At 39.1% G+C, this 19,090-nt stretch overlaps 1 protein-coding gene across 3 annotated transcripts in view; it reads left to right on the forward strand.

Moving 5' to 3' along the window:
• The window catches only part of FKTN (fukutin), a 112,654-nt gene that overhangs the window by 59,630 nt on the left and 33,934 nt on the right, over positions 1-19,090 (forward strand). Inside the window, exon 11 of one of the 3 annotated variants that reach the window (XM_043452957.1) lies at positions 15,783-15,870. The exons of the other annotated variants lie outside the window; for them this stretch is intronic. Within the exon in view, the coding sequence (XP_043308892.1) occupies positions 15,783-15,870 (88 nt within the window). The remainder of the gene's footprint in view (positions 1-15,782; positions 15,871-19,090) is intronic. 3 annotated transcript variants of the gene reach the window in all.

The following is a 19,090-nucleotide window of genomic DNA, read 5'->3' on the forward strand; positions in this document are numbered from 1 at the left end:
GAAACAGGGGTCCAATCCCCACATCAGGGCAATTGTCTGAATCAGAGGAGAAACATTTAAGGCTGAGAGTGAAACAGCTGATCTGTGGCAGCCTAAATGGGATGAGAATCAGACAGTCCTTGCCGCAGCCATACATACTCTGGACAGGGACATAGATACCCTGGAAGGTGCAGCAGCTGGGAGCTGGAGTTTAGGGATTGTGGAGCAATCCCAGGGTGAGGGCTGCTCTTGACTACAGAGAGACAGATTGAGGGGATGTGAGGGAGGAGACTGTGGTGGGAAATGCCTGTGGAGGAAAAGCCGGGTGGCCGTGGAAGCAAGGAGATACTGCTGAGTCACGCATAGCGGGTGGAGCCATCACCATAGCCTCTCTCCCCCAACATCCCAGCATTGGCAGCTGAACAATAGAGAGGCTGGCCCATCAAATGCCGGATGCACTGAACTACAGAGTAGGACCCCAGCCAGGAGGGCCCCTCTATGTGCCTGACATGCCGAATAACAGAGAAGAACCCTAGGCAAGGGAGCTCTCTAAGTGCTTGAATGGGCAGAGCTACAGAGAGACTGGCCAAAGAGGCCTTCTGATTGCTAGCTACAAGAGGCTCGAAAAAAGACTCTGATAGGGTCGTAACTCCTGCAGCGGAGGCAGTCTGTGTCTCTCCACACTTGGCACAGCCAGGGTCCCCTCAAGCCAAGCAGCTGCGCCAACTTCATGTTCAACTCACTGGGGCAGAGCTGCCACAGGCAAAAGTCCTGCATCTATGCACCTAGGGTCGCTTTGGCAGTGTCAGACGCTATAGACTGTGGCCTGCCAGGCTTCTCTGTCAGGGAGAGGGGTTCTCCGGGCAAGAATACTAGCATGTATTGGCCAGTACTGGTTGCCATACCTTTCTGGAGTGCTATACTTCCTGCTGCCCTACCTGCCAATTCCCCTCAGTACCTGGTGCTGCCAGAACCCCTGCAATCCAGGCAGCTGCACCACCTCCACACCTGGCCCTCACAGGGGCAAACCCAAGTCCTGCAGGGCAGCCTCGGGAGCAAACCCCAGTGGACAACCCACATGCAGAGGTGAAAATAAAACCACAACTGAAATCCAGGGACAGTGAGACTAAAGAAGAAGACCCAAAACCTTCCCACCAGCTGGATAAGCTGCAGATTAAATCCAAATGATCAGCTAGGCAGACTCTGTGTCTATGGAATATATAAAAGGTCATTGAGAGCTCCCACAAAAGAAAACGTACTAGTTCTGATAGCTGTGGACGTTGGAGGCAAAACACAGAGGAGTAGGACCAGATTAGAATCTGAGCTGCCCCCACAGCAGGTCCAGAGATCAGCACGATGCTGGAGGGCATCCTAGGGAGGTGAGGTGGACTGACTCCCAGCGAGGAAAAGGACTCTGACAGCAGTGCCTCAAGAAAAAACATTCATTATTCTTATGTTTTGGCTTGTTCTGTAGATTCTTTTGGAGTTTTTTCCTTTTTTTCCCCCCTCTGTTGTAGTTGTTGATTTTAATGGCACTGTGAAATGTAATTAAGCTTTTGAGCTTTTCTTTTTTTACTTTTTTTTCTCAGTCACATTTTTTACTTTTGTTATAAACGTCTGCCTCTATATTGGGCTTTTGCAATTCTGGGGAGTTTTCCTTTTTTATTTTTCTTTTCTGTTTTGTTTTTTTTTTTTAATTTTTTAAACATTATTTTTTCTACGTTTATTCCTTTGTTTGCTTTTCCTACCATTCTTTCCCCCTTGCAGTTAATCTTTGAAATATATAAATCTTCTTTATCTACCTCTATTTAACTTCACATATCTATTCTTTCTTTCTTTCTTTCTTTCCATTCCTCTCAACATATTTGTTAGTTTTATTTTCATTGCTTTATTCCCCAATTGGCACCTTGCTTTAGTTTTGTTTTCCAGTTTGTGCTTAAGTTAGTTTTGTTCTGGTAGATATGATTTTTGGTTTCCTTTGTTTGCCAGGTCAATCTGTTGTACTTTATTTTTGTTGGACTGTTTTGATTTTGCTTATGGGTGTATATGTATATGTGTATATTCAGTCACATTTTTTTATTGTTGTTATAAACCTCTGCATCTACCTTGGGCTTTTGCAGTTCTGTGGTGTTTTCCTTTTTTTCCCCGTTTTTCTGTTTTTTTTTTCTCTTTTTTATATTTTTAACTTTTAATTATTTTAAACCTATTATATTTTTTCTACATTCATTCTTTTGCTTGCCTTTCCTCCTGTTCTTTTCTCCTTTCAATTAATCTTTACTGTGTATAAATCTTCTTCATCTACCTCTACTTAACTTTGCATATCTATTCTTTCTTTCTTTCCTTTCTTTCCTTTCCTCTCAACATAGTTGTTAGTCTTGTTTTCATTGCTTTACTCACCACTTGGTACCTTGCTTTGATTTTGTTTTCCACTTTGTACTTCAGTTAGTTTTGTTCTTAACTGGTAAATATAATTTTTTATTTCCTTTGTTTGCCGGGTCAATCTATTGTACTTTATTTTTGTTGGACTGTTTTGATTTTGCTCATGCGTGGATATATATATATGTGTATATTCCATTATTGTAGTTATTATTTTCCTGATTTTATAACTTTAATTTGTCTGGGGTTCATCTTTGGTTTCTCGTTTTTGGATATTTGTTTCAATCTCACTTAATGCCATAAAAAAACACCTCTGGAATCTTCATTCCAGACCAGAGATCAAGCCCTGAGCCTTTGGAGTTGGAGCACTGACTCCAAGACCCTAGACTACCAGAGAATTTGCCCTAGGGAATATCAAATAGTGAGAACTCACACAAAGGAAACCACATGAATACAAGACCCGGCATCACCCAACCACCAATAGCACCCTGTACAGGATGCCTCATCTAAACAACAAAATCAAAAAGACAAACCAAATCATCAGCAGACAAAATTACCACCTCATTCAGTCTTGCCCTTCAGAGGAAAAACGAACAAGCAGAAACTCAGCACAAATCTCACTCTATACGAAGCTTACACAAACGGCTAGACCAACCTTAGGAGGGCAGAAACCAAAAGGAAGAAAGAATTCAACCTTGAAGGCTGACAAAAGGAGACCTCAAACACGATAAGTTAAAAAAAAATAATGAAAAGGCAGATAAATACTACACAAATGAAGGAACAAACTAGAAACACAGAAGTCCAAATAAATGAGGAAATAGGCAAACTCCCTGAAAAAGAATTAAGAATAATGATAGTAAAGAAGATCAAAAATCTTGAAAACAAATTGGAGAAAATGCAAGAATCAATTAACAAAGACCTAGAAGAATTAAAGAATAAACATACAGAGACAAACAACATAATTACTGAAATTAAAAATACTCTGGAAGGAATTAATATAATATCTGAAGCAGAAGAACAAATCAGTGAGCTGGAAGATAAAATAGTGGAAATAACTTCTGAAGAGTAGAATAAAGTAAAAAGAATGAAAAGAACTGAGGATACTCTCAGAGACCTCTGGCACAGTGTCAAAGACACCAACACTAGAATTATAGGGGTCCCAGAAGAAGAACAGAAAAAGAAAGGGTGTGAGAAAATTTTTAAAGAGATTATAGTTGAAAATTTCCCCAACATGGAAAAGGAAATAGTCAATCAAGTCCAAGAGGCACAAAGAGTCCCATACAGGATAAACCCAAGGAGAAACATGCCAAGACACAAGCAAACAAAGACTAAACACAAAGAAAGAATATTAAAAGCAGCAAGGGAAAAGCAACAAGTAACATACAAGGGAAACCCCATACGCTTTACAGCTGATCTTTCAGCAGAAACTCTGCAGGCTAGAAGGGAATGGCAGGATATATTTAAAGGACTGAAAGGGAAAAAATCTACAACCAAGATTACTGTACCCGGCAAGGATCTATTCAAAGTTGATGGAGAAATAAAAAGCTTTTCAGACAAGCAAAAGTTAAGAGAATTCAGTACCACCAAACCAGCTTTACAGTAAATGCTAAAGGGACTTAAATAGTCAAGAAATACAAGAGAAGAAAAAGGATCTACAAAATCAACCCCAAACAATTAAGAAAATGACAATAGGAACATATATATCAATAATTACTTTAAATGTAAATGAACTAAATGCTCCAACCAAAAGACAGACTGGCCGAATGGTTACAAAAACAAGACCCATATATATGCTGTCTACAGGAAACCCACTTCAGACCTCAAGACACATAGACTGAGAGGATGGAAAAATATATTCCATGCAAATGGGGAGCAAAAGAATGCTGGAGTAGAAATCCTCATATCAGACAAAACAGACCTTAAAATAAAGAAGATTACAAGAGATAAGGAAGAACACTACATAATGATCAAGGGAATCAATCCAAGGAAGACATAATTGTAAATATCTATGCATCCAACATAGGAGCACCTCAATACATAAGACAAACACTAATAGACATAAAAGGAGAAATTGACAGTAACACAATAATAGTAGGAGACTTTAACACCCCATTCACACCAATGGACAGATTCTCAAAACAGAAAATTAATAAGGAAACACAAGTCTTAAATGATACATTAGATGAGATGGATCTCATTGATATCTTCAGGACATTCCATCCAAATGCAGAAGAATACATCTTCTTCTTAAGTGCACATGGAACATTCTCCAGGATAGACCACATCTTGGGTCACAAATCAAACCTCAGTAAATTTAAGAAAATTGAAATCGTATCAAGCATCTTCTCTGACCACAACACTCTGAGACTAGATATCAGTTACAAGAAAAAAAGCTGTAAGAAACGCAAACACATGGAGATTAAACAACATGTTTCTAAATAACCAACAGGTTACTGAAGAAACAAAAAGGGAAATCAAAAAATTTCTAGAAACAAATGACAATGAAAGCATGACAACTCAAAACCTATGGGATGCAGCAAAAGCAGTCCCAAGAGGGAAGTTTATAGCAATACAATCCTACCTCAGGAAACACGAAAAACACTGACTAGACAGCCTAACTTTACACCTAGAATGACTGGAAAAAGAAGAACAACAACAACAAAAAAAACCCAAAATTAGTAGAAGGAAAGAAATCATAAAGATCTGAGCAGAAATAAATGAAAAAGAAATGAAAGAAACAATAGTAAAGATTAATAAAACTAAAAGCTGTTTCTTTGAGAAGATAAAATTGACAAATATTTAGCCAGACTAATCAAGAAAAGAAGAAGAATCAAATCAACAAAACTGGAAATGAAAAAGGAGAGGTTACAACAGACAATGCAGAAATATAAAGGATTATAAGAGACTATTATGAACAACTATATGGCAATAAAATGGATAACCTGAAATAAAATGGACAGATTCTTAGAAAAGTTCAGTCTTCCAAGACTGAACCAGGAAGAAATAGAAATTATGAAGAACGCAATTACAAACACTGAAATTGAAGCTGTGATAAAAAAATCTCGCAAAAAACAAAAGCCCAGGACCAGATGGCTTCACAAGAGAATTCTGTCAAACATTTAGCAAAGAGCTAAAACTCTTTCCAAAAAATTGCAGAGGAAGGAACACTTCCAAACTTATTCTATGAGGCCACCATCACCCTGATACCAAAACCAGACAAAGACAACACAAAAAAAGAAAACTACAGGCCAATATCACTGATGAGCATAGATTCCAAAATCCTCAACAAAATATTAGCAAACAGAATTCAGCAACACATCAAAAAGTTCATACACCATGATCAAGTTGGGTTTATTCCAGGAATGCAAGGATTCTTCAATGTATGCAAATCAATCAATGTGATATACCATATTAACAAATTGAAAGATAAAAACCATATGATCATCTCAATAGATGCAGAAAAAGCCTTTGACAAAATTCAGCACCCATTTATGATTAAAACTCTTCAAAAAATGGGCATAGAAGGAAACTTCCTCAACATAGTAAAGGCCATATATGATAAGCCTACAGCAAACATTATTCTCATTGGTGAAAAACTGAAAGCATTCCCCCTAAGATCAGGAACAAGACAAGGGTGTATACTTTCACCACTATTATTCAACATAGTTCTGGAAGTCCTCGTTACAGCAATCAGAGAAGAAAAAGAAAAGGAATCCACATCAGTAAAGCAGAAGTAAAAAGCTCTCACTGTTTGCAGATGAAATGATACTATACATAGAAAATCCTAAAGATAGAATCAGAAAATTACTAGAGCTAACATCAGTGAATTAGCAAAGTTGCAAGATATAAAATCAATACACAGAAATCACTTGCATTTCTGTATACTAACAATGAAGAATCAGAAAGAGAAATTAAGGAATCAATCCCATTCACCACTGCAACAAAAAGAATTAAGTATCTAGGAATAAACTTACCTAAGGAGACAAAAGAACTGTACACGGAAAATTATAAGACACTAATGAGAGAAATCAAAGACATAAACAGATGGAGAGATATTCCATGTTCCTGGGTAGGAAGAATCAATATTGTGAAAATGACTATACTACCAAATGCGATCTACAGATTCAATGCAATCCCTATCAAATTACCAATGGCATTTTTCACAGAACTAGAACAAAAAAATTCACAATTCATATGGAAACACAGAAGACCCCGCATAGCCAAAGCAGTCTTGAGAAAGAAGAATGGAGCTGGAGGGGTCAGCCTTTCTGAGTTCAGATTATACTACAAAGGTACATTCATAAAGACAGTATGGTACTGGCACAAAAACAAATATAGACCAATGGAGCAAGATAGAAAGCCCAGAAATAAACCCATACACCTATGGGTACCTTATTTTTGACACAGAAGGTAAGGGTGTACAATGGGGTAAAGACAGTCTTGTCAATAAATGGTGCTGGGAAAACTGGACAACTACATGTGAAAGAATGAAATTAGAACACTTCCTAACACCATATACAAAGATAAATTCAAAATGGATTAAACACCTAAATGTAAGACCAGAAACTATAAAACTCTTAGAGGAAAACATAGGCAGAACACTAGATGACATAAATCAAAGCAAGATCATCTATGACCCACCTCCTAGAGTAACTGAAAGAAAAACAAAAACAAGTGGGACCTGAGTAAACTTAAAAGCTTTTGCACAGCAAAGGAAACTATAAGCAAGGTGAAAAGACAACCCTCAGAATGGAAGGAAATAATAGCAAATGAAACAACTGACAAAGGATTAATTTCCAAAATATACAAGCAGCTTATACAACTCAATGCCAGAAAAACAAACAACCCAATCAAAAAGTGGGGAAAAGACTTAAACAGACATTTTTCCAAAGAAGACCTACAGATGGCTGACAAATACATGAAAAGATGCTCAACATCACTCATTATTAGAGAAATGCAAATCAAAACCACAATGAGATATCACCTCACACTGGTCAGAATGACCGTCATCAAAAAGTCTACAAACAATAAATGCTGGAGAGGGTGTGGAGAAAAGGGAATCCTCTTGCACTGTTGGTGGGAATGTAAATTGATACAGCCACTATGGAAGACAGTATGGAGATTCCTTAAAAAAAACTAGGAATTAAACTATCATATGACCCAGCAATCCCACTCCTAAGCATATACCCTGAGGAAATGAAAACTAAAAAAGACACATGTATCCCATTGTTCATTGCAACACTATTTACAATAACTAGAACATGGAAGCAACCTAGATGTCCATCGACAGATGAATGGATAAAGAAGTTTTGATACATATACACAATGCAATATTACTCAGCCATAAAAGGAACCCATTTGAATCAGTTCTGATGAGGTGGATGAACCTAGAACCTATTATACAGAGTGAAGTGAGTCAGATAAATATCATATTCTAATGCACATATACGGAATCTAGAAAAATGGTACTGAAGAATTTATTTATAGGGCAGCAATGGAGAAACAGACATAGAGAATAGGTTTATGGACATGGGGAGAAGGGAGGAGAGGGTGAGATGTTAGGAAAGAGTAACATGGGAACTTACATTACCATATGTAAAATAGATAGTCAATGGGAATTTGCTGTATGGCTCAGGAAACTCAAACAGGGGCTCTGTATCAGCCTAGAGGGGTGGGGTGGGGAGGGAGGTTCAAAAGGGAGAGGATATGGCTGATTCATGTTGAGGTTTGGCAGGAAACAACAAAATTCTGTAAAGCAATTATCCTTCAATTTAAAAAAATGCTCAGTTGACTTTTGACAAAGATGTAAACTCTATTCAATAAAGGAAGGATAACCTTTTGAACAATTGTATAAAAATGAACTCAGGGAATTCCCTGGCAGTCCAGTGGCTAGGACTCCACACGTTTACTGCTGAGGGCCTGGGCTCAATCCCTGGTTAGGGAACTAAGATCCCATAGGCCACACAGTGCTCTGTAGAAGCTTAGAAGATGAGGATGAAAAGTCAAGATATAGTCTAAGAGGAAAATATTTGCAGACGACATAGGTGATAGAAGACTGGTATCTAGAATGTATTAAAGAACTGAACACTCAACAGTTAAAAAAAAATCCAATTAGAAAATGAGCAAGAGGAACAAAAAGATATTTCACTAGAGAAGGTATATAGAGCATATTAAAAAGATGTTCAGCATCACTAGCGAAATAGCCGAAAGCAATAGCCAAAGTAATCCTGAGAAAGAGCAAAGCTGGGAGTATCACCCTTCCTGATTTCAAACTAATTACAATGCTGTAGTAATCAAAACAGTATGGTACTGGCATTAAAAAGACATATAGACCAATGAAATAGAAATAAACACATGCATATACAATTAATATATTTCAGAATAATTGATAGAGAAAATAGTCTCTTCAGTAAATGGGGATGAGAAAATTTGGCTGGTCACATGCAAAAGAATGAAAGTAGACCCTATACCATGCCAGTCACAAAAATTAACATGGATTGAAAACTTAAATATGAGACCTAAAACCATAAAATTATTAGAACACAAAGGGAAAAATCCTTGACATTGATCTTGTCAGTGATATAACATCAAAAGTATAGTCAACAAAAGCAAATATAAACAAGAGAGACAACATCAAAAAGCTTCTGTGCAGCAAACAACAAAATGAAAGCCAACCTATGAGCTGGAAATAAATATTTGCAAATATATGTATAATAAGGGGTTAATATCCAAAATATATAAGGAATTCATACAACTCAATAACAAAACAAAATTTAATTTTTAAAGTGGGCAAAGGAACTGAAACATTTTTTCAAAGAAGATATTTTAATGGCCAGCAGACACATGAAAAATTGCTCACCATCATTAATCGTCAGGAAAATGCAAATCAGAGCCACAGTGGGATATCAGCTTCCACTTGTTAGACTGGGTGTTATCAAAGAAGAGAAGAGCTAACAAGTGCAGGTGAAAGGAAAATTTTGTATACTGTTGGTGGGACTGTAAATTGATACAGCCACTCTGGAAAACAGTATGGAGTTTCCTCAAAAAAATTAAAAATAGAACCATATGATCCAATGATTCCACTTCTGTTTGTGTACAAAGGACATGACATTACTCTTCTGAAGGAATGTCGGTACCCCCTGTTCACTGCCACTTTATTTATAATAGCCAAGGTATGGGGATAACCTAAATGCCCATTGACGAATGGGTAAGAAGAGGTGGTATGCTTATAGAATGGAATATTATACAGCCACAAGAAAGAGGAAATCCTGCCATTTGTGACAACATAGGTGGACCTTGAGGGAATTATATTAAGGGAAATAAAAGACAGAAAGACATATTGTATGATTGTATATGTAGAATCTAAGAAGAAACAAGCTCAGAACAGATTGGTGGTTGCCAGGAGCAAGTGGTATGGGATGGGGTAATTGGGTAAAGGTGGTCAAAAGGTTCAAACTTACAGGCATAAGATAGGTTCTGAGGATGTAATGTATAGCATGATAACTATAGTTAGCAAAAGCTGTATTGTATACTTGAAAGTTGTTAGGGAATAGATCTTAAAATTTCTCATCACAGGAAAACAAAAATGTCTTACTATGTGAGATAATGGATATTAACTAAACTTGCTAGTAATCATTTCACAGTATGTACGTATATCAAATGATTCTGCTGTACCCCTTATGTAATGCTAGATGTCAGTTTGTATCTCAGTAAAACAAGGGGGGAGAGAGAGAAATTACCATTTTCTTCATAATTTCTCCCATCAGTACACCATGTGATCTTCCTGCAATAAATATTAATAAACCGGGTCTTGTCCAGCTGATAATTAGAAACCGTTTTCTGTGTTGTCACTGGTATGGGGAGTGACTCTGTAGTCAGAGCTTCCAGGTGTTCAGCTGGTGTCAGCTCTGCCTCATCATACTTTGTATTTTGGGCTTTTATTTTTTTTCCTTTGAACACAAAAATATAAAATCTGCTGAATTTCAGCATATTCCTCTTCCTTAATATATCATTTTCTAAAAATTTTTTGAAAATGCCTGCCTTGACAGACTACTTCATTTTTTGTTTTTAGTCGTGTTACATGACTCACAAGATCTCAGTTCCTCCACCAGGGACTGAACCCAGGCCCCAGCAGTGAAAGCGCCAAGTCCTAACCACTGAATCACCAGGGATTTCCCTACCCCTTTTATTTCTAATCTAACTTGACATCTTCCACTGTTCCTAGAATGCTTCCTGACTAGTCCCCCATGTAACAAATACCAAAACTCTATATAAACTGCTAAGCAAGGGTGTTAAGTGTAGAAACATTTTCTAGAAGGAGTTAAAGTTGTCATTAATAATAGAGAAGTAAAGTAGAGGACTACAGAATTGATAATTAATAAGTTAAAAAATGTTCAACATCATTAACCATCAGGGAAATGCAAATTACAACTACCATGAAATATCACAGCATAGCTGTTAGGATGGCTAAAATTTTAAATAGTGAAAACACCATATATTTTAGTTTTCTGTTTTATAGTTTTCTTTTTGAATGTGTTCTATGCACTGTTTATTTGATTATATTTTATTAGTATCCTTATATATAACAAATATTTATAATATATAACATTTCAAAATAAAATCAAAAGAAATAATCTTGTTCAGTTTTTGGAGGACAGATTTTTCCTTTTGGAGTTATTAATTCCTCCTTTCTTCAATTCTTTATTGTTTTACTCTGTAAGTTTAACACTCTTTAAATTTTATTTTCTCATTATTCTTTTGTGTCCTTTATAGTTTACTTTTCCCCAAGAAGATTTATCAGCAAAAGCCCATTAGCAGCTGATATCCTTGTTCTTCGGTCTTTGTAACTTAAATTAATTTTATGTTTATCACCTTTTTTTTTTTTCATTTAAAACATCTAAATTCAATTTTTCTAGTTAATCTTAATACTTTGGAGAATATTTTCTAGAGAATATTGCGGGAAAGGTGACTGACTAATTTTCTGAAAATGTATTACCACCAGATGCCTTTCAGGTCTTAGAAGAATGATAGTCTCATAGTTGGAGTGTGTACAAGTTTGTTTTAGAGCTTAAACTGTGCAGCTGTTTAATCCAGCCAGACCCTGCTTAGCAGAAAAACCAAATGGTGAGCTCACAAAGGGACAGACTTAGTTTTTAAGAAGCTAAGTCCTCTCTTCATATCATCCAGTCATAATTTGCTCAGAGCCAGGTTTCCTCTATATCCTAGTGGGAGAACAGAGACTATCTATAGCAGTACTGTCAAATAGAGCATTTTGTGATGCTAGAAATGACCTCTGTCTGTACTGTCCAAGACAGTAGCCACTAGCGTGTGTGACTATTGAGCACTTGAATTGTGGTAAGTATAAATGAGGAACTGAATGTTATTTTGATTTTAATCAAATTAAATAGCATCTTATAGCTCATAGCCAGCATATTGGACCATGCAGATCCTTAGGACTTGATGGGTCAAGAGCTTTGGAGTTGTAGAGATCTGGACTCAAATCCAGGGATGTTATTTCCCAGCTTTGTGACCTCAGGCTGGTTATTTAACTTCTGAGTTCCAATTTTTTTTTTTAAACCTACTAGTAGGACTAAAATTAATACCAGCCTGTAAGTTTTCATAAGAATGATAGGAAATCTGGTATACACTTAGTACACAGTAGATACTCAATAAATGATAGCTCTTAATATTATTATCTTTACTTGCTTTTATTTTGACCTTTGACATTAATCCTCTGAACTTGTATTTTTCTGATAATCCCAAGCAATAATTGTTCTATAAGATTAGGTATTTCATAACCTTTCTTGTAAGAGGACCCTATCCTGAAGATGGTGTTAAGAAGTGACCATGGCCTCAAAGGCACATGTACAAGGAGGTAGAATTAAAACATAACACTTCATAGAATTGAGTTTCAAAGACCAGGCTTAGATAAGGGAACAAGAGGTCCCACACTTTGTAGGAGGTTGGCCTTAGGTTAGAGAAAGTTCCAGGAAGGAGGGCAGGGAGAGGGACAGTGAGGTTCAGCTGGATCTTAAGACTTAATGAACAAAATGTGAATAAATGAAGAAAGGGAAGAAAGCATTCTTGAAGAAAAGGAATCAGTACAGTCATAGAATGGGCTTTATGGGACAGTGAAAAAGAACATCTGTCTATATATGGATAAATAGTTTGAAAAAATACAGCTAGAAAAGTGGGCAAGATCATGGGGACATTAAATACCCTGCTGTAAAGTTTCAGAATCAGTATCAGTTCAGTCGCTCAGTCGTGTCCGACTCTGCGACCCCATGAACCGTAGCACACCAGGCCTCCCTGTCCATCACCAACTCCTGGAGTTTACCCAAACTCATGTCCATTGAGTCGGTGTTGCCACTCAACCATCTCATCCTCTGTCGTCCCCTTCTCCTCCTGCCTTCAATCTTTCCCAGCATCAGGGTCTTTTCAAATGAGTCAGTTCTTCGCATCAGGTGCTCAAAGTATTGGAGTTTCAGCTTCAACATCAGTCCTTCCAATGAACACCCAGGACTGATCTCCTTTAGGATGGACTGGTTGGATCTCCTTGCAGTCTAAGGGACTCTCAAGGGTCTTCTCCAACACCACAGTTTAAAAGCATCAATTCTTTGGCACTCAGCTTTCTTTATAATCCAACTCTCATATCCATACATGACCACTGGAAAAACCATAGCCTTGACTAGATGGACCTTTGTTGACAAAGTAAAGTCTCTGCTTTTTAATATGCTGTCTAGGTTGGTCATAATTTTCCTTCCAAGGAGTAAGCTGTAAAGTTTAGATGAGAGAAAATGGGGAAAGGTTATTTGAATCAGAGCATGATGCCTTCAATAAACTCTTCTGGCTAGATTAGTACTCAGAGCCTCTGTGCTAGGACCATGGTTCATTCACTGACTCACTAAATATTCATGAAGTTCTTTTAAGGCCAGAGTAGAGATATGGGAAAATTGAGTTTCACAGACCCTGGGATCTCTCAGTTGCCGGGACAGAGCACAGATACCTTGCCAGGTAAGGATAAGTCACTCCGGGGGCTCAGGTAAAGCCACTCCTAGGAATTTCCATCTAGTGCCAGGCAAAGACACAGGGAGTCCAGGGGCAGGAAGATCTCGAGGCTGAGGGGCAGTTGCTATTGCTCTGGGAAGTTGGTTTCAAGATCAGTGGTACAGGTCTCAGAGAAGCATGCTGGGACCAGGGTAGGGTCTTATCCAGGGGGTTCCAGGAGTTAGAACAGGCATTTGAAAGCCAAGGCTCAGTTAGATGAATTGAGGCAGGAGACTTGGTAGTGAGATCCTTGGCTCAGGGGAAGTCAGGGTTAGGCCTGGGTACCACAGTGCCGGCAAAGTGACAGATGTAGGGAAGAGGCTGGAGCCATTTCTATACCTGCTACTTAAGTTAGAACCCAGGACAGGATGGACTCTCCCTGTGGGAACACTGTAAGGCCTGGCTGTGGGAGCTGGGGACTGAAGCCAGGAAAGGAGAAGGACGCGGTCAAGATGTTCAATTCTGGATCTTAACCTGATCCTCATCTCCCTAGTTTCTGTTCCCCTTGGAGACTCTGGTCTCCAGTGGGTAAAGAGGAGGTGTCTTACTTGTCCTGGGAGCACAGCTTATGCTAACAACTGACACTGCTCTTCCTAAGAAGCCTCAGGGGGCCTCCCAGAAACATCTGCTGGATCTGAGGGGACCAGAGGTGCCTCCTTCTTTCCCTCAGTGTATGGGTTTGGTGTGGGATTTGTCAGTCTGGGAAGCTGAGGACTCTGGGCAGTTCAGGCCTGGCAGATTTCCCCCACCTGCCTAAAATTCAGCCCAGGAGGGCAGAGGCCCCTCCCCAGGCCAGTGCTGCACCTCCCCTCTCCAGTCTTTGGAGCTGTGGCCTTTATTTCAAGTCCTGGTTCCCCAGGGGCTGAGTGGGGAATGAGAACAGCTGATAAGCCTGACATTATTGACTTTATGAGGAGTATTCAATGAATTTACTCTCTGCAAGAAGGCTGCACTCTTATCTGCTACCCACAGAGCATCTAAATCCTCATCTAGGGGACCCATTCATGAATCATGTCTCTTACAAAGACCAGAGAGTATAAAGAGACAAAAGGGAGTCGCATTCCCACCCTTTTCTTTTCTCCAGTACCTGGCTTTGCCCACCCTCACTTCCCTTACTTTCCCACTGCCCTCGGGTTTATTGGCTGGAAATAGAAGCACTCACAGCTCCAGGCCTACAGAGTTGAGGCCAAGCCAGCCTGGTCTTGAGAGTATCAGCAGCTGGGCACACTCAGGGCTGTGTGTGCATCCCCCTAATTGGTATCTAAGGGAAGAAAAGCCCACTCACTTGAGGCCGGTGTGTGCCTGGTTTCTGCTGCAACTGTCAACATTTGCTCTGGACAGAAATGAAATACCCACCCAGCCTCAACACCAGGTGTCTTGGTGGCGAAATGTTAGGGCAGGCGGGGGGAGGTTACCAAGGGGTCTTGGGTCTAGGGTGCTGGAGAGTGAAAATTAACTGTAAGAGAGAGCCTGCTGGTCAAGAGAAGTTTTTCCTTCCCCGCCTCTGACATCTCCCTCATCCATTCAGCCCTGCAACGTTGGCTTCAGTTAGTGGAAGGAAATAAATGCTTCTTTAGTAAGTAACACAAGATCCAAAGCAACTGCAAGGAGACGTGACAGCTAGGATAATGGGTTGAGCAAATGAAAGAAAAAAAGTGCCATTTGATTAGGGGGAATTAGAGGCACGTGTCTACTTTTTGGGTAGAGTTTTCTGGTAATAAAATGATTGTTTATTGATCCGCTATGCTTTAGCATTTATTCCCAAGCATTAACTTTACGTACATTAGTACACTGAATCTGGCAATAACCCCTGAAGTTGATATTATTCCCAGTTTACAGCTGAGAAAATTGAGACTGGGAGGAGTTAAGTGACCTGCCCAGCATGGCAGCTGGTGTTGGAGCAGGAATCCAAATACCAGTCCGCCTCCTAAGCCTGATGAAGGGCCTCTCAGCTTCTATGCCAGACTGCTTTCCACTTGGTATTCCTCAGTATTTTTTCCCACTTAGTCTACTGCATATCAGTGAATATTTATCACCCCCATTTCATAGAAAACAGGCTCAGAAGAGTATTTTTTTCCAATTTGACAAACTTTTGATTTCTTAAGCAAGTGGCCAATTTAATTGAGAATGTTACCTTGCAGCAGTGAGCCTTTAAACCAGTTAACAAATTCCTCTACTTAAATCCGAACCAGTAACCTCATCATTGTGCTCATCCCAGGCAAGGCACTGGGTTAGCAGATAGAAAAGAGGGGAGACAGAAAGAAAGGGCATCAATGAGACAGTTGAACAGTGTTAAACAACAGTGCGGGGAGCCTTTGCAAATCTGATTCCGGATTGTGGAATCACAAATCTCCCCACCCCTACCTTTTTTATTCAAACAGGGCTCCTCACGTGGGATCCAGTTGAGGACTATCGCCTGCTGCTTCTTAGATGCAGGATGCTTGGTAACAGGCTGTGGCAAGCTTCCAAGTAAGGGTAATTTTGCTTACAGAGTAATGTTATTTCTCCTCCTTTGTCCAGAAAGTCACTGTGTGCTACAGGGGGAAAACCTGATTCAGCAGGTTTGTTTCCTTCTGAATCGGTACCATTTTTTTCCCTTTGTTGTTCCTATCTATAAGTATGCCCAGGGCTACGAAACCTGTGAACCTTAGGGACTCTGGTCTAAAGATTCTAGCATCTTCACTTTTCTGTCATGACTAGGGAATAACCTCAGGGAAGTCCCAAAATGATGATGAAAAGCCAAATCTCTCTTTTCTTGGGAGAGAAGACCAAAGCTCCCACCTCTCCCAATGGGCCATGTCAGTGTATTCTCCCTTCCGTGTGCCCTGGTTTCCCACATCACCCACGTTCATCAGAGAGGAGCTAGCTTCTTGTTCTGTTATTTTTCTATTTGGGAGATGTCAGAAGAGGGGTGGCAGGAAGAGTCTCAGAGGAGGGGTGCTCATCAGTTGGTTGCCCTGTGGGTCCTGTGAATGGAGTGACATTAACGTCCATGAGAATTTATAGCCTCTGCTGGCTCTGGAAAGATGTTTGTATAAGTACTGCTAGTAATACAGTCAGCTGCATGTGAAGACTTGTTTCTTTGGGCATACATTTTAGTATTTAGGGAAATACTAAATTTATTTGGGAGCTAAATTGTGTGGGAGCAATATTTTGTTGGTGGCTCAGATGGTAGAGTCTGCCTGTAACGCAGGAGACCCAGGTTCAATCCCTGGGTTGGGAAGATCCACTGAAGAAGGAAATGGCAACCCACTCCAGTATTCTTGCCTGGAGAATTCCTTGGACAAAGGAGCCTGGTGGGCTACAGTTCATGGGGTCGCAGAGAGACACGACTGAATGACTTTCATTTTCACAATATTTTGTTTTGTCTAGAATAACAACTTCTTGTTAATGTAACTTTATAATGAAAATATTTAATTTTTCATAAAGAATGAGAAAATTGGGTGAAATGCCTAGCATGACAGCTAGTACTTAGCGCTACATAAGGGATAGAGAGTTCAGTGTGTGGCCTGGAGTTGGTGCTTGATGCCACCCCCTTTGTCAAGCCATCACCCTGTCTCGGCTGTATCCCTATCACAGCCTCCTAGTCTCCCCACATCATTTGGCCCCCTCCATACAGTGACCAGAACGTTCTTCTCATTTCCTTAAACAGTCATTAAAGAAACTCCTTCCTTGACCTTAGACGCATTCACTTCACAGAAACAAGTTACGTGACTTCCGATGGAGAGCGGGGCAGGCTGGAGGCAACCGTTTGGAGAATGAGTCGTCACTGTCTTATGTTCATTCATTGAAAGCAAATAAACTGAAATGAGACTTGTTTTAAAGAATCCAAAATGGAGATGGGGGCTCCTTTAAGAAACCAAAGGACTCAAAGGAACTTAAATACCCCAAATAAAATGTCACAGAAAGATAAAACCTATGACCAAAAGTAACACCCTCATACTGACAAGTTTAATTGTAAAAGAACAGTTTATTTGGAAAATGCAAATTTAAAAACAGGAGTTGTAGTATCATAAAAGAAAATGGAAAATGGAATTCATCACAAGAAGCAAGGCAAAGAAGATCATTTTATGTTGACAAAGGGCACAGTCCTCTTAAGTCAAGAAAACTTCCATGAGTCTTTATGTGTGAAATGCCTTGTATCTCAGGGTATAAAAATCTAAAGCAAACACTCCTGGAAAAACCAAAAGGAAGGAAATAGACACAAAACAGTAGAGGAAGACATTCACACAATTCTTCCTAACAGATCAAATAGACCCAAACTCCCATGAATATAGAAGACCGATTTGATGGATGTATATAAAAAATTTTATTTTTCAAACAGAGGAGATACCTCCTTTTCTGTTACCTATGGGTCATTTATGGAAGCTGATCATATGTTTTACCAAAGAGAAACTCTCAGTAAATATCCCAAAGCAAAAACAATACAAGATATATCTTTGACTACACTACAAGAAAATTAGAAATTAATAGCAAGTGGTTACCAAAAAAAATACCACAATAAGGAAATTAAAAAAAAAAAAAAACTCTCCAAAAGAAAACTTAAACAACCCATGTTAGAGGTTAACAGCAAAGATACTCAAGTGGAAGTGCAGGATGACACCAAAGATGCATCAGAAGAAAATTCATAGCCTGAAGTGCTGTTCTTATTAAAAAGAATGTAAACTAATGGACAATCTAAGAATGGGAAGTAGAGAAGGGACAAAATAAACACTGGCAAATGAAAAAAAGTAAAACTTAGATGTAGAAGATGGAGTAGTTCTTACTAGGAGGGAGAGGGGTGTGGGTGGGGCACAATGGCTAAAGAGGGGCCACTGTATTGTGACGAAGGGAAACTCAGCTTTTGATGGTGAGCACTCTCTACTTTCGGTAGTATCCAGGGAAACCTGGCGTGCTGCAGTCTATGGGGTCATAAAGAGTCGGACACGACTGAGTGACGGAACTGGACTGAACTGAACTGAAGTTGAAATGTATTATTGTACACATGAAGCTTATATAGTGTTATAAACCAGTTACACCCATTTTTAAAAGAAGATGGAACCTAGAAAGTCCAAAAAAATTTAAAAGAGGTAGTATAAATTAATACATTAGAAAATGAGAAAAATGATGAACCACAGAGGTAGTTTTTTAAAAGAAAAATGGACAAGCTCTGCAAAGCTAATAAAGAAGAGAGAAGTCATAAACATCTAATATAAGGAATGAGAAAGGTGATAAAGTAAATACTGAGATATTTTTGAGAACTTTGAATAACTGTATATAACACTTTATTAATGAATGTGAAAATGTCAAAGTTTTCTATGTCAAAGTACCAAAATTAACTTGAAAGGTAGCACACTTGAAGGAACAAAACCTATCTAGGATTGACTAGTAATTTCTATTAACTGTCAAGAACCAGCTAATTCATGTGATGAATAAACTGATGGAAGCTTAACAATAAATGGATGGAAGGAGAGCTGGATGTATAACTGGATAAATGGAGAAAAAGATGGATGCATTGGGGCCTGGATAGTGCAGAATTAGGGACTGGGAAGGGGTTAAGATGAACAGGGAAGAAGAGAGTTTTAAGACTGGATAGAGCTGATGCTTGACCTTCAGCGAAAATGACCTTAGCCCACAATCACCTGGGCTAACCGGAATCCCTTCTGAAAACCTCAGTTTGTTCTTTCCTGAAGCTGACATCCCCAGCACA

Source organism: Cervus canadensis, chromosome 30, assembly GCF_019320065.1.
Source record: "Cervus canadensis isolate Bull #8, Minnesota chromosome 30, ASM1932006v1, whole genome shotgun sequence".
In the NCBI taxonomy this organism is placed as follows: domain Eukaryota; kingdom Metazoa; phylum Chordata; class Mammalia; order Artiodactyla; family Cervidae; genus Cervus; species Cervus canadensis.